The 24,129-nt window shown below is 61.9% G+C and overlaps 1 protein-coding gene and 1 long non-coding RNA gene across 5 annotated transcripts; one reads left to right on the forward strand and one right to left on the reverse strand.

Annotated features, from left to right (window-relative positions):
* Positions 1 to 251: 251 nt before the first annotated feature.
* On the forward strand, positions 252 to 23,814 carry DRC3 (dynein regulatory complex subunit 3). Of its 2 annotated transcripts, none has more exons than XM_032617306.1 (14): positions 252 to 544; positions 894 to 1,004; positions 3,835 to 3,996; positions 6,552 to 6,668; positions 8,924 to 9,090; positions 11,611 to 11,757; positions 14,555 to 14,674; positions 15,202 to 15,314; positions 16,322 to 16,496; positions 17,277 to 17,408; positions 18,984 to 19,054; positions 20,080 to 20,203; positions 23,080 to 23,211; positions 23,300 to 23,814. In XM_032617306.1, exons 3-14 carry the CDS (start codon positions 3,840 to 3,842, stop codon positions 23,411 to 23,413), a joined length of 1,569 nt encoding a protein of 522 aa, XP_032473197.1. In that variant the 5' UTR covers positions 252 to 544; positions 894 to 1,004; positions 3,835 to 3,839; the 3' UTR covers positions 23,414 to 23,814. The 2 variants fall into 2 exon arrangements, with proteins under 2 accessions (XP_032473197.1, XP_032473196.1); XM_032617305.1 differs by having other exon boundaries at positions 925 to 1,004.
* Positions 8,929 to 11,456, reverse strand: LOC116746079. Of its 3 annotated transcripts, none has more exons than XR_004347627.1 (4): positions 11,098 to 11,456; positions 10,157 to 10,503; positions 9,920 to 10,011; positions 8,929 to 9,057 (listed from the first exon to the last, which is right to left on the reverse strand). It is a non-coding gene; the product is annotated as an uncharacterized LOC116746079 (long non-coding RNA). The 3 variants fall into 3 exon arrangements; XR_004347628.1 differs by lacking the exon at positions 11,098 to 11,456 and adding an exon at positions 9,277 to 9,335 and having other exon boundaries at positions 8,964 to 9,057; positions 10,157 to 10,870; XR_004347626.1 differs by lacking the exon at positions 11,098 to 11,456 and having other exon boundaries at positions 10,157 to 10,870.
* Positions 23,815 to 24,129: the final 315 nt, after the last annotated feature.

Raw genomic sequence — 24,129 nt, forward strand, 5'->3', positions numbered from 1 at the left:
TATTGGTCAATCCAGGGAGTCCTTAATGTTATTGGACAAGAGTCGAGTCAGTCACTCAAGAGGGGGGCGGGGGCAGGGCGGAGCTAGTAAGTTCCTCTCCCTTAGAAAGTGCTGATTGGACAAGCATTTGTTTTCCCTACGGCTAGTTGGTTCTGGGAGGCTTTCCCCGCCCAGAAATGTGATCACGTGGTCGTCAACTTTAACCCAGGATGTCTACTCCCTGACTTCCCCCTAGCAAAGGAGCGCGGCGCTTGGTTCCCCTAGCAACCGGGCTCAGCGAGGAGGGGCAGGCGGCGGACAGTGCCGGCGACTCTGAGAGCCCGTGGCCGAGAGGCTGCGGGAGGACTTGACCTTTTTCCCTGAGGAGTCCGCCGGCCGCCCCACCTAGAGGAGAGCGCGCAGGCCCCTGGCAGCCCCTGCCGGCCGCACGCCGATCCGGGGCCTTCAGGCCTTGTGGGGAGAGAAGCTGAGGAAGCCTTCCCTCCGGGCGCATGCCCCCGAGAGACCTTTGAGGTCCCACCCCCGGCCTCCGGGCCAGAGAGAGGTACCCGGCCCAGCGATAGATGCTTCTTCAGGAGGGCATTACTGATCCTCTGTCCGACCTCTCAATGCTGCTAACTTGTTCCTCTTCCTTAGACCTAGACTTCCTCTTGGTGAAGGCTTTTGGCTTGGAATGTGGATGCCCGGGTCCATGTCTGTCCCTTGTCAGCAGCTCCCTTCCCGGGCCTCAGTTTCCCTGTCTGGGAAATCAGGGCATTAGGGCTCCCTTCTCTAATGGCTCCCAGAGCTGACCTGTAATTTGATCATGAACGTGCTCTAGCTCGGAGTGAGCACTCAGTAAAGGGTGGGGTTTCTCTTATTGATTCACGGCCAATAGGCGCTCTATTTTCCAGGTCCAGTTGATCCCAAGGTCTTGTTTCGCAGGACAATTCAGGATCTGTTTCTCTGTGAGGAGGTGTAAGGTTCTCCGCTGCTTTCCCCGCCCACCACAACACTATTGTCAGGCAAGTCAACAGCAACCCGGGCTGGGTGGTGAATTACTGATAAAACCCCCTTGGGAAGGAGTGTTGGGGTTTTGGCCCCGACCCCGAACAGCTGTGAGAAACTGTGTGAACTGTGACAATGATCCACAGTGTGCCTGGGCACAGTTGAGTCGTGATTAAGAAAATGGGCCCTGGAGGCCTGTCCTCCTGCCTCTGCCATGTACTAGATGTATCCACGTGGGCATGTAACTTGACCTTTCTAACCTGCTTCCATTTTCTTACCTGAAAACTGCGGAGAGTCAGTCCTTCATGTAAACTAAGTTCCTAGAGGTCTCTAAAATCCACATCTTACCTCCACCCCCCGTCACCTCTCGCCTCACGACTCTTGCTGTTCTTGGTACTACAAGCCAGAATGAGCTTCTTAAAGTCTGATCACGTCACTGCCCTTAGTAAGCCCCAGGAGCTTCCCGGGGATCCTAGGATAACCGCCACACTCCTGCAGGCCTCTCCAGCCTTGCGTCGCTTCAGCCACAGTGGAACCTGTCTCCTCCTCTCCCACCTCAGGACCCTCACCACACAGACCCCTTTTCCTTCTTTCCTGCTCATCCTCCAGGTCTCAGCGGGGTCTCCCCTGGCCAGCACAGGTCCCTGCATGTATGCTGTCACAGTCCCCTACACCTACAAACTTGTCATGGTTTGTAATTAAAGAGTTGTATAATTGTCTGATTCAGGTCTGAAACAGAGGTAAGGAGATCAGTTTTATTCACAGCACGTAGTGACTACTCATTACACGTATGTGGACTAAATGAATGATCTTAAACAAATATAGGAGGGAAGAGTTACCCATCTTTTACAGGTGGGAGGTCAAAGGCTTGGAAGGCGAACTTAGTTGTCAAAGGATGCAAGTCCTGGGCTTCCCTGGTGGCGCAGTGGTTGAGAGTCCGCCTGCCGATGCAGGGGACACGGGTTCGTGCCCCGGTCTGGGAAGATCCCTACATGCCGTGGAGCGGCTAGGCCTGTGAGCCATGGCCGCTGAGCCTGTGCGTCCGGAGCCTGTGCTCCGCAATGGGAGAGGCCACAACAGTGAGAGGCCCACACACTGCAAAAAAAAAAAGGATGCAAGTCTTGCCCTTGTGTGTGTAACAAACACAGCCATTCCACATCACTCGGTGATTGTTGGGCCTGACGGAAAGCAGGCTTGACCTGTCACAGGGGCCAGACCCTGGTGGGGTGGGAGTGAAGAGAAGTCAGCCAAAGTTTTGAAATCAGAGTTAAGCATCCTTTCCCAAAGTACAGCACTTTTCTTTAAAAAAAAAAAAAAGCACAAACACTTTCAGGTAACATCTGCTAAATGCAGCGCGTTAAAATTTCCCCAAAGACAAGTTGGTGTCAAGTTATATGAAATCTCAGAAAAAATTGTTTCAGAGGACGGGGAGCTGGAGGACTGGAAACGTCCTCGGGAGTTGAGTCAGTCACACTAAGGGGATGGAACAGAGACTGGGAGGCAGGAAGGCACCGGAGAAGGGGGCGGGGGGGGTGGAGGTGGGGGCAGGAGGAAAGACCGCGTGAAAGTTAAAGGCCCTGGGACCATGGGTCATGGACACTCCAGAAACAGGAGATGCATATTTGCATAAGCTGCACGGCACGGGGAGGGGAGGTGGGCAGTCTTGGAGACCAGGTGCAGGATGGCTAGGCCTACCCTGGTTCGTGGGGTGTCCCCAGTAGCGCTCGGTGGAATGAAAGGCAGAACGCGGGGCTGCCCAGCATCAGGGACCAGTGGGGCAGGGAGGCCTGGCTGTGGGGACGCAGGGGCCAAGGCAGAAGGTGAAGCCAGCAGGGAGGTGAGAACGGGGTGGAAAGTAGGGGGAGAACTGAGTTTGCAGAGGGTTTGGAGGCAGAATCGGGGAGTTTCCGGTGGCGCGCGCCCTCCTGCAGGGTCCAGCCCTTCTGGGTGTTCTCACTAAGACGGCTGGCAACGATGAAGTGAGGTCAGGCTGCCCAGGGCCACGGCTCTGTCCGGCCACGAACAGCAGCCCAGGTCCACCCATGACTGACCCACCCCACAGACCCCCCTTAGCGTCTCAGCCAGATCTCTTTGGACCATTAGCAACAGACACCTCCTGGGGTTAGTTTAAGGAAAAGAGGATTTGATGTGCGAAGTCAGGACACTCCCGGGGCCTGGGGTCGGGACAGGAGGGGCCAGGAAGCCAGCGAGGAGAAGGCAGCCTCTGTGTCAGTCTGTCCATCCTTTCACCTTTATTGCTGGATCAGATTCCCATCTCTGCTTCTGTCTGTCCGTCTGCCCCAGGCCCTCTTACTCTCTCACTCACCATGCACCTGGCCAGCTCTGATGGGCACTTTGTCCTCCGGCCGCAGCTGACGTCTCTTGGGGGGGAGGGGGACACGAATGATCAGCTTGGGTTGGTGTCCACCAGTGGCCACACACTGGGCAGCTGTGGTTGAGAGCGGGGAGCTTACAGACATGGCCACCTGGAGGGGGTGAGGCTCTCAGGGAAGGGGGGCCTCCGAGAATTGTGGTCGGTGGTTGGTGCCAAGAAACCCGACGAGGGCAGGCGCAGAAAGCCAGAGGCCTGAGGTGGCCACGGCTGTGCGCGCAGCTGAGCTCCACAGGCTGAAGAGAGCCATGTGGACACCGGGGCCGGGGTGGTGACACAGCCTGCTCGTGGGGCCAGGCGAGTGGGGGTCCAGAGAGGCCCCGGAGCAGCCCGGGTACAGCAGCCAAGGGCGGGAGGGGGCCGCCTTCAGAGTGCCGTGGAAGGACCCCAGCCAGACCCCGCCCTCAAAGGGAGGCAGGAGCAGCAGCCTGGGCGAGGGACGTGGTGTTTTCCAGGGAGGATGAACCGGCTGTGCAACATGGAGCCCAGGGTGATGGATGATGAGATGCTCAAGCTGGCCGTTGGGGAGCAGGGCCTGCGAGATGAGGCCAGGCAGCTGGCCAAGCAGGAGGGCATCCTCTTCAAGGACGTCCTGTCCCTGCAGCTGGACTTCCAGAGTGCGTATCCTGGGTGGGGCGGGGCAGGCGCAGGGGTCCCCGATTCCATGCGTGGGCCGTGGCCCACGGTCACATTCGGGCTGCCTGGGTCGGAAGGTGCGGTACCAGCACGGGCGGTTTTAGAGCCTGATGCCGAGTGTGGGTAGCACTTGAACAGCCACAACATCCCCAATTCTGAGTAAGAACAAAGCAAGGTAACATCGTCCCGTTCCAAGTCTTAAGTGACCCCCAGAGGCCACGCTGGTCCCCAAAGGTGGGGGGGACCTAGGACGGTGGTCCACGTGGCCAGGAAGGTGCGGGGTCGGGGGAGGGCCATGTGCTGGGGGAGCAGCTTCAGAGGAGGGACTGGAAACAGAAGGGGGGGTCCCCTCCAGGTCACAGGACAGCCTGGGGGGAGATGTGGCTTGGGATCAGGCAGGACCTCAGCACCCCACCTGTGAACCGGGGTGACCGGAATCCGTGTCTCAGGCGCTGGCTGGGAAGATGAGACCAGACGGCACAGGCCCAGTGCCCGGCTCACTAAAGGAGGCCCGCGAGTCAGGCGGAGGGTATAGGTGAGGAAGCAGGACGGGTGGGCGGGGGTCCCGTGACCCCTCATGTCCGGTCACAGCAGAGGGACCGGGCTGATTCACGCTCCTGCTGTGTCCTGGGCCTCCACGCTGGCCTGCCGGGTCACCCAGTGACCACGAGGGGCTACTGAGTCAGCCCTGGGATGTGGTGTGCACGGCAGGCCCGGCCCGGCCTCACGGAGCCCGCAGGCCGCCCAGAGCAGGGAGGGCCCTGAGGCTCTCGGCGGGAAAGGGCTAAAGGGGAGGCGGAGTGGTCTTCAGACCTTCTGCTGCCCCGCCCCCACTACATAGCGGATGCCTGTCCCGTGCAGGGCGCTGCTCTGCGCACCAGGGACTCGTGGAGCTGACCTTCGAGGGAGGGGGACACATGCGCTGTTGAAAGAAGTAGAGGCAAGAGAGGAGAAAAGGGGAGTGGGATGCAGTGTGGTCGGGCGGGGATCAGCTAGTATCAGCCTCGGGGGCCGAAAGAAGGCGTCTGGCTCTGAGTGAGTGAGGCAGGAGCCCAGGGAGGTCCTGAGCAGAGGAGGGACAGGGAGCCGTGACAACAGGCTGCACCAAGCCGGTGGCAGCAGAGGCAGGTCCCGTGTCTGTGTTGAAGATTGAATGGGCTTTTTGGGCAGCCCTGTCATGCTGTCAGATACATCTGGCTCTTTCGTGTCGTTTGGGCTCTTCCACGTGAACTGCTGAGGCCTAGAGCAGAGCCAGCACACAGGTGCACCAGGCAGGGCGCCCAGGAGTGGGGGAGCCGCCCAGGGCTGGTGTCTGCACGGTCAATCACAGCCAAGGCCGTCGGTCTAAGGCCAGGGCCAGAGAAGGAAAATCCAGACCAGGAGATCCGGGGGCGGGGCTGGGCCTTGCCCCAGAAGCACAGGTGGGGCTGCTGTCATTCCAGGAAACGTGACCACAGAGCTGGGGAACAAACTCCATCCCAGGCAGCCCTGGGGACCGGGAGGGACAGGGCCCTGGGTCAGAGAAATGCTGCCCACCACCCCCCCACCGAGACCCAGCTTGCGGTGGGCAGCTGGGAGGGGTGCCTGCCTGTCTGAATAAATGTTGAAACGGCTGCCCCGAATGTGTGGCTATTAAGGGCTTTTTTCTTTTTTTTTTTTTTTTACTCCTTTCACTTCTATATTATTTCAGTTCTTTTAATGGGCATACTCTAACTTTATGTTTTGGGAATCATTACAGAAGCAAACATAGAAAAAGGGGCATGTAAACAACAGCTCTCTGTGGTTTCTAAGAGAACCGGGGACAAGGTCAGGCCTCTAGAGTTTTACACACACAGTGTGTGCTTGTCACACTAAGCATTACTCAGAGCTCCTGGCAGCCGAGACAGAGACCAAGCTCCGCCTGGCTCAGGAGCAAGGGGATGGGTCGGCTGCCTGGCCGGGGTGGGGCGGGGGGGTCTTCAGCGGCCGTGGGGTCAGGCACTTCAGTGACGTCAGGATCTGCCTCTGTGGGGCGATTCATCCCCTCCCCATATGTGGACATTCGGGGCCTCATCCTCGGGCACTGGCACGGCGTGTGATTCCAGGTGGAGACATTGCAGGGTCAGTGGGCACAGACATTAACTATTTCCGTCCATGTGGCCAGAGCACCCTCCAAACGGCTCCACTAGTTGACTGGCCACCCCTGCAGCCTCAGTTCTATTTGTCACCCTGGGGGGCCCTGCCCGTGCCCTGTGTCCTGAGCCCAGGTGTTCCGGGGGGGGCCCTGTGAGTTCCCGCCCTGGAGGGCCTGCCCCCCTCCACCCTGCGCGGGCCCACCCGGCCCTGTGGTGGCCCCGGACGGCAGCACCAACAGGGACCCCGAGCTCCGCAGAGCTGGGCCCACACCTCCAGGGCTCCCTGCGCTCCGGGGAAGGCAGCGGGGCTCTGGGGCCTCTCCCACGGTCAGCATCAGTCATCCAGCCCCCAAGACCCTGGAACTATATCCTAACCCCGACCCGGGCCAGAACCAGCCAAAGCGTGTCCAACATCGTTTCAGATATCCTCCGCATCGACAACCTCTGGCAGTTTGAGAACCTGCAGAAGCTGCAGCTGGACAACAACATCATCGAGAAGATCGAGGGCCTGGAGAACCTCACACGCCTGGTCCGGCTGGGTGAGGCCCCCGCGTGCCCCCCAGCCCCCAGGGACACCTCCCGAGGCTGCCCCCCGGTAAACTGCCCTGCCAGCCGCGTGGCGGCCCCGGTGCAGCAGGAGCTCCATCTGTCGGGAGCAAGGAAGCCTGGGCCTGCGCTGGGCAAAGCTCAGCACGTATGTGCTTGGACACCGCAGGGCAGAACATCTGCCCCAGCTGTCAAACCTCCCAGTCCGGAGGGCTCATGGCAGCAGCCTGGACTCCGTCTAGGTACTCTAGACTCAGGGTGACAGATAACTGAGGGCCCTGCTATCTGGGGGGCCCAGATCAAACGAGAACTAACCATCCCCGTGCTAGTGTGTGCTGAGCGCTTTCTACCTGCTAGGCACGGCCCGTGCGCTTTCCGTGTGAGGCCTTCTAACCGCACAGCGACCCCACTGTAGACGGGAGCAAACTGAGGTCACAGCGAGCAAGGGGCTGCCTGACTCCAGGGGTCCAGCCCTCACTGCCAAGGCGGCAGGGGCTTTGCCGAACTGCGTCCACCTGCCGGCCTCGGGCGGCACCCTCACATCTGGCAGTGGGCACCTAACGAGGGGCGGGGCCAGCTGGGAACTCCCGAACCCACTGAGAGGGCTTCTTTGGCCCTCCCAGCCACCCTAGGGGCTCCAGAGGCCAGGGCACCGCCCAGAGCTCTGTGACCGAGACACAGCAGAGCTGGGACGAGACCCACACCTGTCTGATCCCAAAGCCACATCCCCTCCATCCTGTCAGGCTGCTTCCCAATACAGGCAACCTGGGGCATCGAGGTCCCTCCCAGCTTGCAGGACACTCAGCTGTGGTTGTGAGGACGGCCACCAGACCACAGCAACCCCCCCGGGGCAGGATTACAGTGTCATCTCACGGGTGCAGAGGCTGAGGGGCTGGTGGACTTGGAGCCGCACGTACCGGCAGCAGAGCAGCCCAGAGCCAGGTCCCCTGACTGCCTGGCCCAGGTCTCACCCAGACAAGCTCTCCTGGCAGCCCAGCACCCATTAATGCTGAGTCCCGGGCTCGGCGGCCCACCTGCACCACCAGGAGCTGGAGGAGGAGAGGGGGCGGGTCAGCCTAGACCCTGAGCCTCACCCCCTCTAAAGGCCCTGCTTTTAGGCAAGAGCTCCCAGGCCCTGCAGTCTCGCAGACATAAAACAAGGGTCACGGGTCCCCGTGAGATGCCCCTGTGATACCCAGTGTTCTGTGGGGGGGGGGGGGGCGAGAGAGCCGGAGCGGAAAGTTCTGGCAAGAGGTCAGGTGCCCCTCAGAGAGTCAGAAGCCTGCCTTTGTCCAGCCACGTGCTCTGCCAGCACAGGCCTGGCTGGTGGCCTGGTCAGCTGTCCCAGCGCCGGGGGCGAGCGGGAGCCGGCTAGCACTGCCCCCAGAAGCTGACTGTCCACATCTGGTCCCAGCTTTACACTCAGGCCCGTCCTGCTGGTAGCTTGAAATTGGCCACAGTGGGGGCATTTACACCACCGAAGTCAGCAAGAGCTACAGATCGGGGCTGCCCGCGCCCACCCCCTTGTTAAACGTTTACCAGCTCGCCTGCAAAGAGCAGAGCCCGGCTGCAGGCGCGAAAGGAAGCAGGCTGACCTGGTTCAGGTCCCGCTCTGCCAGCGTGCTAGCCGGTTCTGTACGTTCCCTCCGCCCTCTGCACCCTACCTTCCTTACGTGCGCTTGATCGTGAGGACGTGACCACCAGGCCCCTTGAATCTTGGCTCCCTCAGCCCTAAGATGCAGGCGACGACAAACGAGGAAACGCCCGGGGAGGGCCTGGCATAGGGAGAGTGTCCCGGGTGAGCGTCCCCTGAGGTGCCAGGGAGGCCAAACTGATTTCCTGAGTCCCCTTTACACATGAGGGCTTTAGCTGAAGCTCTTGAAAAGTTCCCAGTTTGGGCCTCTGGGCCAACGGTGTTCAAGGACACCAACCCCAACCAAACCCCCAAACCCGTGGTGGCAGAAAAGCAGTTTTATTCCCAAAGATGAGAAACTTGGGCTAGAGGGGCTCCTGAGGTCTCAGCCGGGGCTGGGCCTAGAGTTTGGGGCAGCCCGGCCCGCGCCGGTCTCCCCCACCCCAAGGTGCGCTACCCCGACCCACCGGGGAGCTTCCATCCCAGAACGAGGGCCGCACAGACGCGAGCCTTCGCCCGAGTCCAGGGCCGGGAAGGTGGCAGCAGACCCAGGGGGGCGGGGGGGGGGGGGGGGTGGATTCAGGACAGTCACCCTAACCCGGAGCCGTTCTCCAGACCTGTCCTTCAACAACATTGAGGCCATCGAGGGGCTGAACACGCTGGTGAACCTGGAGGACCTGAGCCTGTTCAACAACCGGATCTCCAAGATCGACTCGCTGGACGCGCTGGTCAAGCTGCAGGTGCTGTCGCTGGGCAACAACCAGATCGGCAACATGATGAACGTGAGCGAGGGTGCCGGGGGGCGGGGGGGCCGCGGGCTGAGCCTCCGACCTTCCCCTTGTCCCAGAAAGGCCAGAATTCCAGACTGGATGATGTTCACACACCAGCCTAAGCCACGAGAGCCCACGTGCGGGTCCGTTTGTGCCCCTGCCCCGGTGGGATCTTTCTTTCCCTGTCCCCGCACTCACTCAGCAGACATTTGCTGGGGTGGGGCCCCCTCGGCCGTGGGGCCTCTGGCTCGTGCTCACTGGGGACAGAGACCAACAACAGCCCCGGGTCACTGGAAGGGTCGGGGTGTGGGTGCAGGGCGGTGCCCAGGGCCAGGCAGCCAGAGCGGCGGAGGAGAGCCGTGTGTGCCCAGGGCAGGCCTGCGTTTCAGAAGGAACACCCACCCCCTCACCCCCGCACAAATGAGCGCAGCAGGGATGGAGGTTTGCCTGCAGACCAGAGACGCTCGCCCTGCCAACACTCCCTGTGAGCTGGCAGCAGGGCCGGGGCAGGGCCCTGGGTGCCATGGGGTGACCTCAGGAAGCTGGGTGACCCCAGGGCAACCACAGCCACCGTGCAGGTGTGTGACAGATACTGCTGCCGTGCGTGATGGGGGCTCCGTGCCACTGGGCGGGCGTGCAGAAGTGAACACCTGAGTGCCGGGGCCCAAGCATCAGCCCCCGTCCTGTCCCCGCGGCTGAGCCACGTCCCAGCGTTAACTCCCTCCCGGCCTCGCTGCAGGATGGGGCTCGGAGAGCAGGGGAGAGATGGGCGCTGTAGCCGTGTCCACCACAGCCACGGCCGAGGCCGGAGCAGGGGGCTGCGTGCAGGGGGCCGACCCACCTCTCGGCTCAGCCGGCCTTAGCGTCGCCCTGGGCTGATGCTCCTTGTGGCTGTGACCCAGCAGTCCAGGCCGCAGTCTTCCTCGTCCACAGCTAGCAAGACAGAGAGCAGGAGAAACCTCTCCCACGGTGCCCCTCGGTGTGATGCGCCCTCACCCACCCGACCAAGACCAGAGGGGCGGGCGGGCCAGGAGGTTTAGGTGAAAGGCCTGGGGCGGATCAGGTGCCGGCCGCTCACCTGTGTTTGAGGGCCGGACCCCGGAGGAGGCCATGTGGTCTGGGAGGTTTGCCCTGCACGCCCCTGGGAGGTGGTAAACCCAGCCCACCTCTTGCCAGTGTTCAAGACCTGATTGCTCAGCTGCCCTCTGCCCTGCGGGGCGGGGGCACACAGGACAGCTGAGGGAGGTGTAAGTGGAGAGCTGAGGTTTAACGGGCTCCTGGCCGCCTGGCCTTGGGCCGGGGACTCAGCACCCGGGGCCTGCGTGCCCATCTGTACGGGAGAGCGGTGGCCTGCGGGGCAGGGCCGTGTGAGGGCTGAGTCAGTTAGGGCTGAGCGGCTGCTACAGGACCGGGCACAGGAGAGCTCTGCAGGAAATGATGCTTATTCAGGAATTTTCAGATTAAGGGCACACCCAGTAGCCCCAAATCTTGCTTGTGAAAACCTTTCTGAGTGTCTTGAGCTGTTCCTGCCTGGGTCGGTCCAGTACCCAGGGCCACAGCGAGCAGATCCCCTCTGGCTTGCTGCCCCTCGGACACTGCAGAGTCTAATGGACGCAGGTCCAGGCCTGGGCATGGAGGGGACACTGGCTCTCAGGCCACGCCCCGCCCTGCTGTGGACGCTCCGTTCCCTCCCCTGGCCTTGCTGAGTGCCTGGTACAGGACGCTCTTTCCTGCCTCAGGGTCTTTGCTTGTGCTGGTTTTGCTTCTGGGAATGCACTGGCCCCTGCTCTTCCCTGGCTGCTCCCTCAGGCCTCAGAGGCCTCAGTCCTAACTGAAACCCCCCCTGTCATGGTCCCTAAGGCCCCCTCTCCACCCCCTCCCCCGTTGAGTTCTTCTAGCACTTACACCAAACAGCAATGAGTCTACTTACTTTTAAAACATTCTTGTCCCCTGCCTTAGAGTGCCAGCTCCTGCTATAAGGGCTTTGTTCCCACTGTGTCCCTAAGGCCTGGCACGTACCTGAGGCCTGGTAGGTGTTTAGTGATCTTTGTTGAACAAATAAACAAATGACAAAGACGCTCCTTCAGGAAAGCACAGGAGTTGCTGTCAGATGAGGTGCGGGCATCTTGCTGACTTTCCCCCGGTTACTAACAATAGGAAGAATAAACGGCCGTCAGTGGACATCCCACTAGCTGCCACCCACTTGGTCCAGGCCAACTGTAAATCAGGTTCCGTTGAATTTAGGAGCACTGGGCCTTGCACAGCACTTTACAGTTGGAAAAGGCCACCCATTCTGAGAGCAGCAGCAATGGGCACAGCCAGGGCATTACGGGAGCAGGTGGAGGCCCTCACAGCGTGTGGCATTTGGTCCTCTCAACACCTATGCACCACATCCTTGCACCCACCTTAAGAAGAGGAGATGGGGACCCAGGTCCACGGGTCCTGGGCAAAGCCCATGGCTCCTCCCTCGTGGCTCCGCCCAGTGCGGGCAGAGGACGGAGAGAGGACCCAGGCGACCCCCCTCTCCCCCAGATCATCTACCTGCGGCGGTTCAAGGACCTGCGGACGCTCAGCCTCTCGGGGAACCCGGTCGCCGAGGCCGAGGACTACAGGACGTTCATCTGTGCCTACCTCCCCGACCTGGTGTACCTGGACTTCCGGCGCATCGACGACCACATGGTAGCGTGGCCCTCGTGCGTCCAGCTCCGCGGGTCAGCGTGCAGGCCCCGGCGTCTGGGGAGGGGCGCGTCCACAGGAGGAGTGCAGGGCGGCCCTCCTCGCGGTGCCTTTACTGCCCCCGTCACTGTCGTGCCACCTCCCACCTCGAGGCCGCCGTCTGCTTTTCTGGGTGAACAAGTCGGGGGACCAAGTGAGGGTGGGCGATTAGCGGGGTCAGCAGCTCAGGGCAGAGTCAGGACTCGCCTCCACGCCATGACAGCTCACGGTAGCGCCCTCTGGGCCGAGGGCACCGGCCCCAGAGAGAGGCCCCCCACGGCCGGGGTGCTGAGCGGGGAGCTGGGCCCAGTGGTCTGGCAGCAGGGCCGGGAGGAAGCCCCCCTCCCCAGTGCACTGCCTAGCCTGGTCTGACCGCCCCTGCCTCTATCCTGCTCCCCTGCTGTGAGCTTCCCGCCCTTTGTAGCATGATGTTTGTGGGTGCTTTGCCCCCTGGAAAAAGAACCCCGCCCGACACGAGGCCTTTGGCAGCAGGACCGGGATATCCCTGCGTGCTGAGCGTGGGCAGTGGGGGACAGGGACCTGCCCACCCTTCTCTCTGGGAGCTGGTGCCTTTCCTGGGAGAAAGGAGCCTGTGCTTGGGGGGGGGAGCCTGAGGTGATGTGGGGCTCAGGGAGAGCCCAGCGGAAGCAGGGAGGGCGGCTGGGCCCCGGGTCTCGGTGCTGACGCTGCCGTCCTGGCTGCCACACCGCCTGCCAAGCGTGGAGCCCTCCACTCACGGGTGTCTTCCTGGGGGTTCCACGGAGAGCAGCCGGGGGCGGGGTGCCCAGAGAGTTGCCCCTCCTCCGACCATGGCCTTCTCTTGTCCCAGAACAGGACAAGAATCTGAAATCTTGAATTCCAAGACTCTCAAGTCTTTTTTTTTTTTTTTTTTTTTTTAATATTTATTTACTTTTTTGGCTGCTCCGGGTCTTAGCTGCGGCACGTGGGATCTAGTTCCCTGACCAGGGATCGAGCCCGGGTCCCCTGCAATGGGAGCGCAGAGTCTTAACCTCTGGACCACCAGGGAAGTCCCAAGACTCTCAAGTCTTACTTTTTGCATTTAGACAATAATTTGAAAGGCAGCGTGGGCTCAAATGCTTGGAATAGCCGAAGAGCTGCTAGGGTGTATTTCGCTCATCATAAGAGGATGCACAGGGATTTCCCTGGTGGCACAGTGGTTAAGACTCCGAGCTCCCAATGCAGGGGGCCCAGGTTCGATCCCGGGTCAGGGAACTAGATCCCACATGCATGTCGCAACCAAGAGTTTGCACGCCACAACTAAGGAGCACACGTACTGCAATTAAGGAGCCAGCACAACCAAATAAATAAAATATTTTTTAAAACCCCAAAAAACAAACAAAAAAAACATGCACAGCCGGACACTGCACGGTTCCCAAGCCCCTCCCCAGCCAGTTTCTCCTCTTCTCCAGAAGATTCCACAGGGGGCAGGCCGCCCAGCTTGGCCCCCCGTTGTGCCGCGGGAAACAAAGCCTCCTTCTGCAACTCAGAGGCTTTGCCTAGAAGCACCAACATTAGTAATAAGGGAAAGGTTGTAAGAGCAGAGCCCCGCAAAGCAGGGGCACCTGGGACCCCCGTCCATGCTGCTGCCTGCCCCCAGGCCAGCCCCAAGCCTCTCACCTGCTGGTGCTGCCAGGCTCGGGCAGCAGGACAGCCGGGCCCAGCCGAGGCCGACCAGGGCTGAGGGCAGGCTCTTGCGGTGCCTCCCCATTTCCATCGGGCCCGGGGCTGTGCCTGAAGGCTGGCACAGCCCTGAGAAACGGTGGACAGTCCCAGCAGAGCACACGAACGGGTGGGGGCTGTGAGCTTGGGGGGCTTTCTGTGTTGGGGGGGAGACAGGCAGGAGGGCGACGCTGGGGTTCAGGGCTTGTCCTGCTGAGACGGAGGCCCGTGGAGAAGAACCCTGTGGTTTTCAGCAGAGTTCATGATGTGATGAGCATTCAGGGACCTGGAAGCTGGCATGCGGCTTACGGCATAAGAGGGAGAGGGCAGGGCTTTCCTGGTGGCGCAGCGGTTGAGAGGCCGCCTGCTGATGCAGGGGACGCAGGTTCGTGCCCTGGTCCAGGAGGATCCCACATGCCGCGGAGCGGCTGGGCCCGTGAGCCATGGCCGCTGAGCCTGCGCATCCGGAACCTGTGCTCCACAACGGGAGAGGCCACAACAGTGAGAGGCCCGCGTACCACAAAAAAAAAAAAAAAAAGAGGGAGAGGGCAGGGCATGCAGGCCACGGTCCTAAGAGAGAGGAGGGGGCGGGGGTGGGGGGAGCAGATACTGGAGCACAGAGGGTCGGCGGTGCTTGTACCTGAAGCCTTAGCACAGGCGATGTCACCTGGGGCTCCAGCAGCCCCCAGCGCAGGCAGGGGGATACGCAGGACGGGTGGAGGAGGGCCAGAGGGAGCAGGGCCCAGAGCCGAGGGCCGAGACCTCATGCCTAGGCCTGTGGCTCGGGCACTCACTGCACCTCTCCCTTGTGCAGCCCTACAAGAGGGCCAGAGCCTGGCTGGGGAGGCCTGGGGGAGCGGCCGAGTCTGCGCTGGGCGCCTCCACCCCAGGGATGTCCCACAGCCCTCGGGCCTGCCCGTGCTGCTTCCCCCACTGATTTCCCTGAGGCTCAGAATACTCGGCAAGGGCTGCTGGGAGCGGATCCCCGCCCACGCTGGAGAGGCCACGGCACGGCAGAGGCCAGCGGCTAGGAGGGACCCCACGACCCCGGTGACGATGCCGCCTCCCGATCCTCCAACAGAAAGAGCTGGCGGAGATGAAGCACCAGTGCAGCGTGGACGAGCTGAAGCACCAGGAGAGCCTGATGCAGGCCCAGCTGGAGGACCAGCAGGCCCGGTGGGAGGAGCTGGAGGGGCAGAAGGTAGGAGACCGGTGAGAGGCCCCACCCCGCCCCGGGATGCTGCCGCCGGTCATGGGCCAGTGCCACGAAGGTCAGCAGGGCCCAGGCCCCCAGAGCCTGTCCTTTGATTGAGAATAGCTGGTGCCCAGGGCTGCTGGGCTGCCAGAACCTCAGTCAGGGCAGCACGCGGACCTGCCCCTCCTCATCCCACGGCCCCCAGGCCCCCCTCCAGCACAAGGGCCGGGGACTCTGTGCCGGAACCATCTCTCAGAGCAGCCCCTGTCCTTAAGACCCCTGGCTGGTTCCTGGGGGCGGGGGTGGGGTGGTGGGGGGAGGGGGGCAGCCAGAAAAGCTCATTCCTCTCCGTGGTGCCTCACCTCCGGCCGGACCGAGCTGGGCACCCTTCAGTTTTCTGCCTCTGGACCCCCACCTGTGCCGGGCCCATCGCCTGCCCTTCCCCAGCCTGCCTTCCCGAGGGCCGGGCGCCCTTGGCCCCGGTGCCCAGCGCAGGGCCCTGCCCAGGGAGCCCACCGTGTCTCTGACCGCAGGCGGCCTTCGTGGAGCACCTGAACGGCCCCTTCCTGTTTGACAGCATGTACGCCGAGGACGTGGAGGGTAGCCAGCTGTCCCACCTGCCCGGCGTGGGCGAGCTCGTGCAGACATACCCTTCCAGGTCACAGCCACCCCCAGGGCCTGGGCGCGGGAGTCCGGGGGGGCTCCCCTTCCAGCCAGGGCCTCGAGAACCAGGTCGGCTGTGAGCGCAGGGACACACGGGTATCTGGTCAGCAGGGCCCAGGCTGGCAGAGATGGAGGCTGGCTGACCGTGTCTGTGACTCTGACCCTCATTACCTTGTTTGTGGGCTCCTGCCGTGCGCTTTGCATGCAGCATTTAAAACTGCTTCAACCACCCCATGGGGTGGGTGCTATACTGGACCCCAACTACCTTCTCGTAGCTGGGGAAGCTGAGCTTGGAGAGGGTGAATTGTCCAGGCTGTGCAGTTAGGAGCTGTGGGCTAAGCCTGCATCCCATCCCCCAGATGATGTGATGGGCACTTGTCACCATGGCTGAGGGACTCAGGGCAGACACTGAGCAGGGGCCGCGAGTCACAGAGAGAAACCTGCCCCTGAACACCCACCACTCAGCAGAGTGCGGGGGGTCAGCTCTCCTCCCAGCCCGGCCCTAGGCTGCAGCCCCGCCTGACCTCAGCACCTAAGCACCCCTCGTGTGGCAGGCGCTGCAGATGTGGGACCCTCAGCCCAGAGCAGCGAGGAGGCCATAGAAGCAGCTGCAGGGCCAGGCCTTAAACCTGGGGCTCTCTGCCCCGAGCCTGCGGTCCCCTGACCTCCGCAGCCTCCCTGTGCACCTGTGGCCGCCGAGCAACAAAGAAGGCCCGGACAACAGGGCCCCAGAGACAGAAACACACACTGCTCAGCTCCCTGGCCGATCCCCGCTCTCCGGGCTCCTGACCCCTTCAGGTCCCCCGGGGGTCTCTGCTCTGTCGCCCCACCCCCACCACGCAGGACCCTCCCTGGATCCCTCAGGCTGAGGCTGGAGATGCCCAACCACCGATTCATACTCCAAATCCCAACTGCAGCTCTGCTACGGGAGCTGCTTCCACCCCATGTGCGCCCCCCAGGCAGCCGTGAGCTTCCTTAACGGCCACTCACCTACAAGGACAAGTTCGTCATCATCTGCCAGAACATCTTCAAGTTCGGCCTGAAGCAGCAGGAGAAGCGGAAGGCGGAGCTTGACACCTTCATGGGGTGTGTCCAGGAGGCCGTCCAGGAAAAGCAGGAGCAGGGCAAGCACAAGATCGCCAAGTTCGAGGAGAAGCACCTGCTGGTAGGCCCCGCCCCCAGCCCCTCCCCCCTCCTCCAGGTGCCCACCCGCCAGAGGCCCGGCCCCTCCGCCTCTGACGACCCGAGACCCACGGGGCAAGCCGCTTGCTTTCAGGTCAGGCTTGATACCGGGAAGGGGCCTGATCTTCCTCCAGATGGGGTGGCCATGACCACAAACACCCTTCGCCCCCCAGTCAAGCCTGGTCACTCCGCTGACACTGCGTCTGCCGGCCAAGCCCCCAGGCCCCTCGTCAGTGAACAGCTGGTACTGGGTGCGGCTCGGACCCCCACACTCTCCAGCCCACGAGCACCTCTCATTGCAGACGGACCTGACAGCTACTTGCACACGGGGCGCTGCGGGGGTCCAGCTGGCTTCCCCCAAGACAGGGCCCACCTTGTGTTCCAACCTCCCCCGCAGAGCCCCGCTGGGCTGGGAGTCAGCCTGTGGTGAGCCAGGGCCTCACAGACAGCGCACCATCCCCAGGCTTCGTGAAGCTCAGGCTCTCTGCCCCTGCACCTGAGGAGACAGGAGTCACTCGAGGTCCCACGGTGACCCAGCCGGGTCCCAGTTCAGGTCCATGTGCCTCCTTCCACGCCTAATAACTCACCAGCTGGTGGAGCCTCTGCTCTGACAGCCTCCGCCGTGGAGGGGGTGGAGCTGACGCTCGGACTTGGGCAGTCCGACCCCATGATGCAAGTTCCGACCCACAAAACCAAACTGCCGCCTGTCCCTTCAGGAATTACTCTTAACTGTGGGTCCCTAGAGCACAGGTTTTGTTTCCAGATGTTAAGCTCCATCCGAGACGAGTCTGAACTGACCAACTTCGAGATAAAGATGGCGGAGCACAGCGAGGACATCACGGAGCTGGTCAGCGTGCTCATGACGCTGGAGATGCAGCTGGTGGAGCAGCTGGAGGTGAGGTGGGGCCCAGGGAACACCCGTGACGCGACGGCAAGAACCTGGCGAGGGAGCACCTTCCCGGGAGCTACTCGGCGGGTCACACGAAAGCTTTCTGTGCTCCTGGTGCTGTTCAGTCATTGAGATGACAGGTGGCCCTGGTGCAGCATGAGAGGTGAGCTCGTTCCTCTGGAACGGTCTCCCCATCTAGGAAGAGTGCAGAACCGCGGCAGGGAGAGTCCTTTATTAGACCCAAGGAGCTGTTGAGAAACAAAATGCACCCTGCTCTTCACCCCCCACTCCGGGATAGAACGGAGGCTCCCGGCGCTGCAGCCTGTAGTCGCTGCATCTCGGGGTGAGCAAGGAGCCTAACGAAGTGCTGCTACGTGAAACCCGGGGCGGCCAGACAGACCTGCGCGTTTGTTTACCAGGCAGCTGGCGGCCGAGGCCGGGGCCTGCAAAGCAGTGACCAACAGAACCTCTCGCCTGCTGCCGTGGCCCGCCCCCGCCAGCGCCTCCCCGATGCCTGCCTCGTCCAGGTTCCCAGCACATCACAGAGCAGACGCTCGCTCCCCACATCTCTGGGGCATCGGGAAGCTCAGGCAGCGGCCCCCAACCTTTCCGACCGGGAGGACCCCCTTGTCAGCATCTCGCAATTCACCAGAACCTGTGCTTGACTTACTAGCCGCCAAAAAGCTACTAAGTGGAGCCGTACTTTCCAATGGCCCTATTTTTTTTCATTACAAGAGGGTTTACACACATTTGAAAAATGTATAATTAGCTCAGTCTATAGACAGTCCTCGGATTCAGGTGCATTCCCTGTGCCGTCGGCCCACCCTGCAGCCCCTGGAGTCTAGAGTAGGTCAGGGGCGTGACCCACCCTGTGGGCTCACTGGGTAGCAGCCCTCCCCAGGGCCTCTGGGTGAGGCCCAGGCGCCTTGCTCAGCGCTAGATGCAGCAATACAGGGGTGCCCTCAGGGAGGGAGGTGGGGGCCTTGCAGGTGAGAGGCCTGGGGTAACAGCCGGCATTCCCGAGGGTTTCCTCTCTGCCAGGCACCTTGCAAAGCATTTTGTGTGAAGAAACCCATTTCTGCTTCACCACAACCTCGTGAGACACATACTATGAGAAGGGAACCCATCTCGTAGGTGGGAAGTTGAGGCCCAGGGAAGTTAACAACGTTCCGAGTTACACCCAGTAGGGGAGCTGGCAGGCAGCCTGGCTCCTAGCGACCGTCCCGTTTCTCTGGAGGTGATGGAGGCAGATGCCACTGAGAACCCCAAGGATGGGGTGAGCTCTGTGTGTGCCTGTTGGTGGGGGGCTCCTGGCAGAGAGACCAGCACAGGCAAAGGCCTGGAGAAGGTGTCACACTAAAGCCCCGGAGGGTGACCCAGGCAAAGTGGCTGGAGGGTGACAGCTGGGGGCAGCCGTCGAGAGCCAGGGTCGGCTCACAGCGCCACCTGGGGAAGGTCAGGTGGTTGGTCTTTACCCTCAAGGTCTGCGGTCACTGCCCGCTGAGTGGTAAGGAGAACTTTTGCTCTGGTACAGTTCGGTGGAGTTCATGTCTAAATATGCATGTTCTTTATCATTTCCAGGAGACTATTAACATGTTTGAAAGGAACATTATCGACTTGGTGGGACTCTTTGTCGAAAACGTCCAAAGCCTATATCCTTTCCTTGATGCCTCTCTGCGGGGAGGCGCTGCGGGTCGTGGGGCTCTCAGGGCCCGCACCACCGCTCCCCGCCTGCAGGGGGCTGGGGGGAGGCGCCTGCATTTTAAACAAAAGGCACAGAAGGGCACAGCTTCTTCACAGCTAAGCAGGATGTAACTAAGTGGGGTCCCTTCCAGGTGGCTCCCTGTGGGGTCACATGCCTGCCCCCTCCCACTGCCACCAAGGAAAAAAGCCCACCTTCAAAGGATGGAGATTGCCAACCACTTGGAATGTTCGAGGAATACCTCCTGACCCTCAGCATAAAGGCGCCTTATTAGAGTAGAAGTCTGGATGTCCACTGGGTGACTCTGCAGGCCACCGCTTGCAGCACAAGTCCCGGCCTCTGTTCACCAGGAGACCACACCCCCAGATCCACCCTCCCCCCCGCCCCCCCCCACCCCCGGAGGTGCACACGCCCTGGGGGTGGGGCGACCTCTGTGCTGAAGCCACTGACAAATACATCATCTATCAGGAGATGGGTTAAATGTCAGGTCAGGAACCAACACTGGGGGCACGCCTGACCTTTTGCCACCTGAACTCTGGGCCCTGAAGTCCACCCCAGAAGTCACCCCAGTCCTGCCCTCCTGGGCCCACGGTCCCGCTGGGTGACAGCACTATGGAAACTCCCTGAAGGAGGGTCCACTCAGTGAGGGCCTGAGGGTGGGCCAGAGGGACGGGCTGGAACGGTGGGGAGGGCGTCCCAGGCAGGCTCAGGAGGCAGCCTGTGCAAAGGCCCAGAGGACGGGGAGAGGAGGTTCCAAGAGGAGGCCTTTAGGTCACAACAGAGTGTGAGGGCCGCCAGCACAGCAGGGGCGGGTGGGACTCCGGCTGCTGCAGGCAGAAAGGGCTGGAGGGGAGCGGGCCAGAAGGAACCCCGAGGGGGTGCGTGGCGGGCGAGTCGGAGGGCCCTGAAAGCGGGGCTGCACGGGGCCCAGCGCAGGGGAGGGCGCGCCCGGCCTTGGCTTAACTCGCGCTGCACGATGGCTCAGTGCCGGGACCTGGAGAACCACCACCACGAGAAGCTCCTGGAGATCGCCATCAGCACCCGGGAGAAGATAATCAAGGGCGAGCTGGACGAGGACCTGCCGGACGCCGTGCGTCTGGTGAGCGCGGGGGCGGGGGCGGGGGCGGGGCCGGGCCCGGGGGGCGGGGCAGCCCGGGCGACAGGCAGACGCAGCCCCGCCCCGCAGCCCCCGTAAAGCCTGAAAAACCTGCCGGAGCCTCAGTCTCCTCATCTGCAAGAGGGGCGGTAGGCAGCCGAGATGGGCTAACAAGCAAAGCAGCTGGTGGGCACCCAGTGCAGCCCAGCTACAGAGGAGCTTGTGATAATTAAGTGCTTTCAACTTACCGAGAGGTTGCTTTCCCAAAGCTCATTTCTGTGGGGCTTCTGGCACCTTCTAAGAGAGGCAGCGACAAATAGAGGTTGAGGTCCGGGATTTCCCCCGAAGGTCGTCTCAGCCCCGAGTCTCTATGGCGGGAAGCACTGCTGGGGTCTCTGCCCGCTCGCGGGGCTCCAGGTCTCCTGGGCTGGGGGCCGGCAACGGGTGGGCTGTGTCTCTGCGAAGGGCACCCACTCTCCTTCCTTCACCATTCACGGCCCCCCTCACCTCTCTCCTCCTCCGCGTTCCACCAAGGCAAGCTACCACCGCCCTTTGCGGGACCCTGGCCTTACTGCTCTTCTCCACGTAGTAGCCAGAGACCAGGGACTCCTTCCCCCTAGTGAGTCCTGGAGCAATTCTCCGCCGAGCCCCGCCCTGACACACCCTTCCCCCAGGCCTCCGTGCACCCGGCTCCTCCCCCCCCCCCCCCCCCCGTGTTTCAGATCTCAGCTCACACCCAACTCCTTGGAGAGGCCCCCCCATCACCTTCCCAAAGGCCCACTGTCTCTCCGTCCCAGCCGTTCATCCTTGTCAGAGCCGCTGTCACGGTTCCAAGCTATCGTGTTCGCGTCGACTTGCTTAGGTTACTCTTCATACTACATACAGGCCCCCAGGGGAAGGCAGGAGTGGCCTCTTCCCCACCGCGGTCAACCCCCACCCGGGGTGCCGGGTTCACCACGCCCGCTGTCAGGTGCTGGCGGAGTCCTGCAGGCAGGGACCAGCAGTTCCAACCCCGCAGCCTCTGTCAGGGGCCGAGACAGTCGCCAGGGCAGTGGAAAGGTGGCAGGGCCTCCTCAAACACCCAGACACAGGGAGAGGTCACCTTCCTGAGCCTGAAGTAAGGCTGCCCCCAAGAGCCCACCCTGGAGCCGCCTGACAGACCACCTAGTGGTCGTGGAGTTTTTGACGCAAGGCTCCTGGGTCTGTGACACCTCTCAGGACTGGGACATGCAGAAAAGGAGGCCCCGAAGTCAACGGGAGGTGAGCAGCCTGGACGGGTGCTTTCAGGGTGGCTCTGCACGGCACCATCTGACACCTGTTCCCGCGCCCCGGGACACTCAGGCTGCTGACTGGGTTGGGCTCGCTTTAACTCACCAAAGGACCCCTGAAAGTGGCTTTCCCACCCAGTCTACAGATGGGAAAGCTGGGGAGACAGGGTCTCAGAGAAGTTCGGTAAACACCCAAGATGTGTTGTGAGGACACCTCGTCTTGTGAGGAGTCTGGATTCAAACCTTAGTCTGAGATGCCGAGCCCGGGCACTGAGCCCTCACTGCAGACAAAGCGGGCGTTCTGGGTCTGCCCCAGGCCCCAGGGTAATGGGGCTCTGCCTCTGGGCTAAGGGGCTGCCTTAGGCTCCCGGGCGGCACTGGTATCGGGTGCCACCCTGGAGGCCTCACGGGGCAGCCGGCAGAGCCCGCTGGACACCCCTCCCTCTGCGGGCCCATCAGCTCTGTCCTTCAGGAACACCTGTAGCAGGAGATGCTACACCGTCTCCTTACGCTTAAGCAACAAAACACGCGGTAGCAAGCCCTGACTAAAGCGGATCACCACGAGGAGCTGACAGGGACCGAGGGCCTCCCGAGGGCCAGCTGCCTGAGCAGCTCTGGACGTGCATTTGCCCTTTTAATCTCCAAGCCGACACAGTGACATAGGTGTCAGTGTGGTTCCCTCTCACAGGCGAGGAAACCGAGGCTCAGAGATGACAGGGAGCGTGTGGGTGGTGGACACGGGCAGGACAGGGGCTTTCAGATGAGGCCCTCGGCGATAAAAGTCTGGTTTCTGTTTCTAACCATCAGCGAGCGTATCAGTAACAGGGTCTCAGAACACTCTTTTTGCAGAGACACTAACATTTCAAGATCCATAGACTGTATTCTGGAGACCATTAGGTTAACCACTCCCGAAGGAGAGACAAACCCACATGTACACACCTGCCCGTGCCCTCTCTACAACGCAGAGCTTTCAGGTCCCTTGCCGTCGTTGGCAACATGAAGCGCCTCTGCTTAAAGCTGAAGCAGCCGCCAGTGACGACCTCCCCACTCTGGGAAGTGACCACGTGGACCCGCAGCCGCGCTGGGCACACGTGGCCAGTTCACGTGTGAATACCTGGAACCAACCGGGCCTGGCAGGGCCCGTGTCCCACAGCGTCGTCCACGGTGGGGAAGCGGGTGGGAAGAAGGCAGGAGCCCAGGTGGGACCCCAGGTCCAACTGGGTTGACATGAGGGGCAGCAGAGACCCATTGGTTTGTGGGACCTTCTGTCGTCAGAGGAGCCCTGTGCCCCTTGGCCGGCCTCGTGCTGCCCACCCGACGGGCAGGTTTCAGGCAAGTCAGACTGGAGACCCTTGGCAAGGTGGCCAGGGCTGCCCTGCCTTCTCTTTGGGAGGGCACGCTCCCCCCAGGCACTGCCCTGCCACCCGGGGGCCCCTTCCGGGCACTGGTGCAGCCGGGCCGACGGCGTGGTCGCCCGAGACGGGCCGAGGAAGCAGGATGCGAGCTGTGCGCGGCCTCCGCCTGCGGGGAGCTGGGCTCGTCCCCTCTGGCTCCACCGCCTCTGCGCTCTGGGTGGGTCCAGGCCCTCACCTGCTCTTCCTTGCTCCCCAGCTCTTTGTCGACAAAGACACGATCGTTAACGCGGTCGGGGCCTCACACGACATCCACCTCCTGAAGATCGACAATCGGGAGGACGAGCTGGTGACCAGGGTCAACTCCTGGTGCACACACCTGGTGGACAAGGTGAGCGCGGCCGAGGGCAGGGAGGAACGGAGTTAGGAAGGCAGGCTCAGGATCCCGCCTGACGGGCCGGCCGCTGTCTGCCCTGCAGATTCACAAGGACGAGATCATGAGGAACCGCAGGCGCGTGAAGGAGATCAACCAGTACGTCGACCATGTGCAGAGCGAGCTGGACAGCCTGGAGTGCAGCGACCTCCTGGACTAGGGCTGCGGCCCAGCCCTCCCCCCGACCCCCGAACTTCACAGGTAGAGAAATAAAGGACTTTGGTTACCTTTCTCCATCCTCTGTGTCCGCGTCTGAGCAGTTGGCGTCTGCTGAGAGCGACTCCTAGGCTCTCGGCCGCCCCTCCGCGGCGCCCAGGGCAGACCCTTTCCCAGGTACAGCTCCCAGCACAGCCTGGGGGCCCGGCCAGCCCACCTTGGCGGAGGCTGCAGGGACCCAAGGACCCTCCACAGCTGAGAGCACAGCTGGGCGTCACCCGTGAGGTGGGGATGTGACAGTACCGCTGGCAAGCACACTCAGGGTGCGGGGTGGGGGCCTGCGGGGAGCTGGCCAGTGCCCCCGGAATGGGAGCAAGGCCTGGCAGCTCCGAGACCTTTATGCCCCAAACTCGCACACTCTTCCTGCTCCCTGACCTGGGCCCAGGCACCCAGAGACCTCACCTGCAGTCCGGAGCCCTGTGAGTGGCCCTGTCAGGAGGACCTTGGGATCCCTGAGCAGGTCATGTGCACATCAGGTGGCCTTGCCCAGGCTTTTATCCCAGAAACAACAAACACCGTTTACTTTCTATTTTTTTAAATATATATTTTAAATTTTATTTATATTTATTTTTGGCTGTGTTAGGTCTTTGTTGCTGTGCGCGGGCTTTCTCTAGTTGCGGCGAGCAGGGGCTACTCTTCGTTGCGGGGCATGGGCTTCTC

The sequence above is a fragment of the Phocoena sinus genome, chromosome 20 (genome assembly GCF_008692025.1).
Source record: "Phocoena sinus isolate mPhoSin1 chromosome 20, mPhoSin1.pri, whole genome shotgun sequence".
In the NCBI taxonomy this organism is placed as follows: Eukaryota; Metazoa; Chordata; class Mammalia; order Artiodactyla; family Phocoenidae; genus Phocoena; species Phocoena sinus.

Excerpts from the sequence above, each read along its gene's own strand:
- DRC3 (XM_032617306.1), top strand. The coding sequence starts at position 3,840 with ATGAACCGGCTGTGCAACATGGAGCCCAGGGTGATGGATGATGAGATG. Across the intron at positions 20,204-23,079 it reads TGCCGGACGCCGTGCGTCTG|CTCTTTGTCGACAAAGACAC; the intron begins GTGAGCGCGGGG and ends CTTGCTCCCCAG. Across the intron at positions 23,212-23,299 it reads GCACACACCTGGTGGACAAG|ATTCACAAGGACGAGATCAT; the intron begins GTGAGCGCGGCC and ends TCTGCCCTGCAG.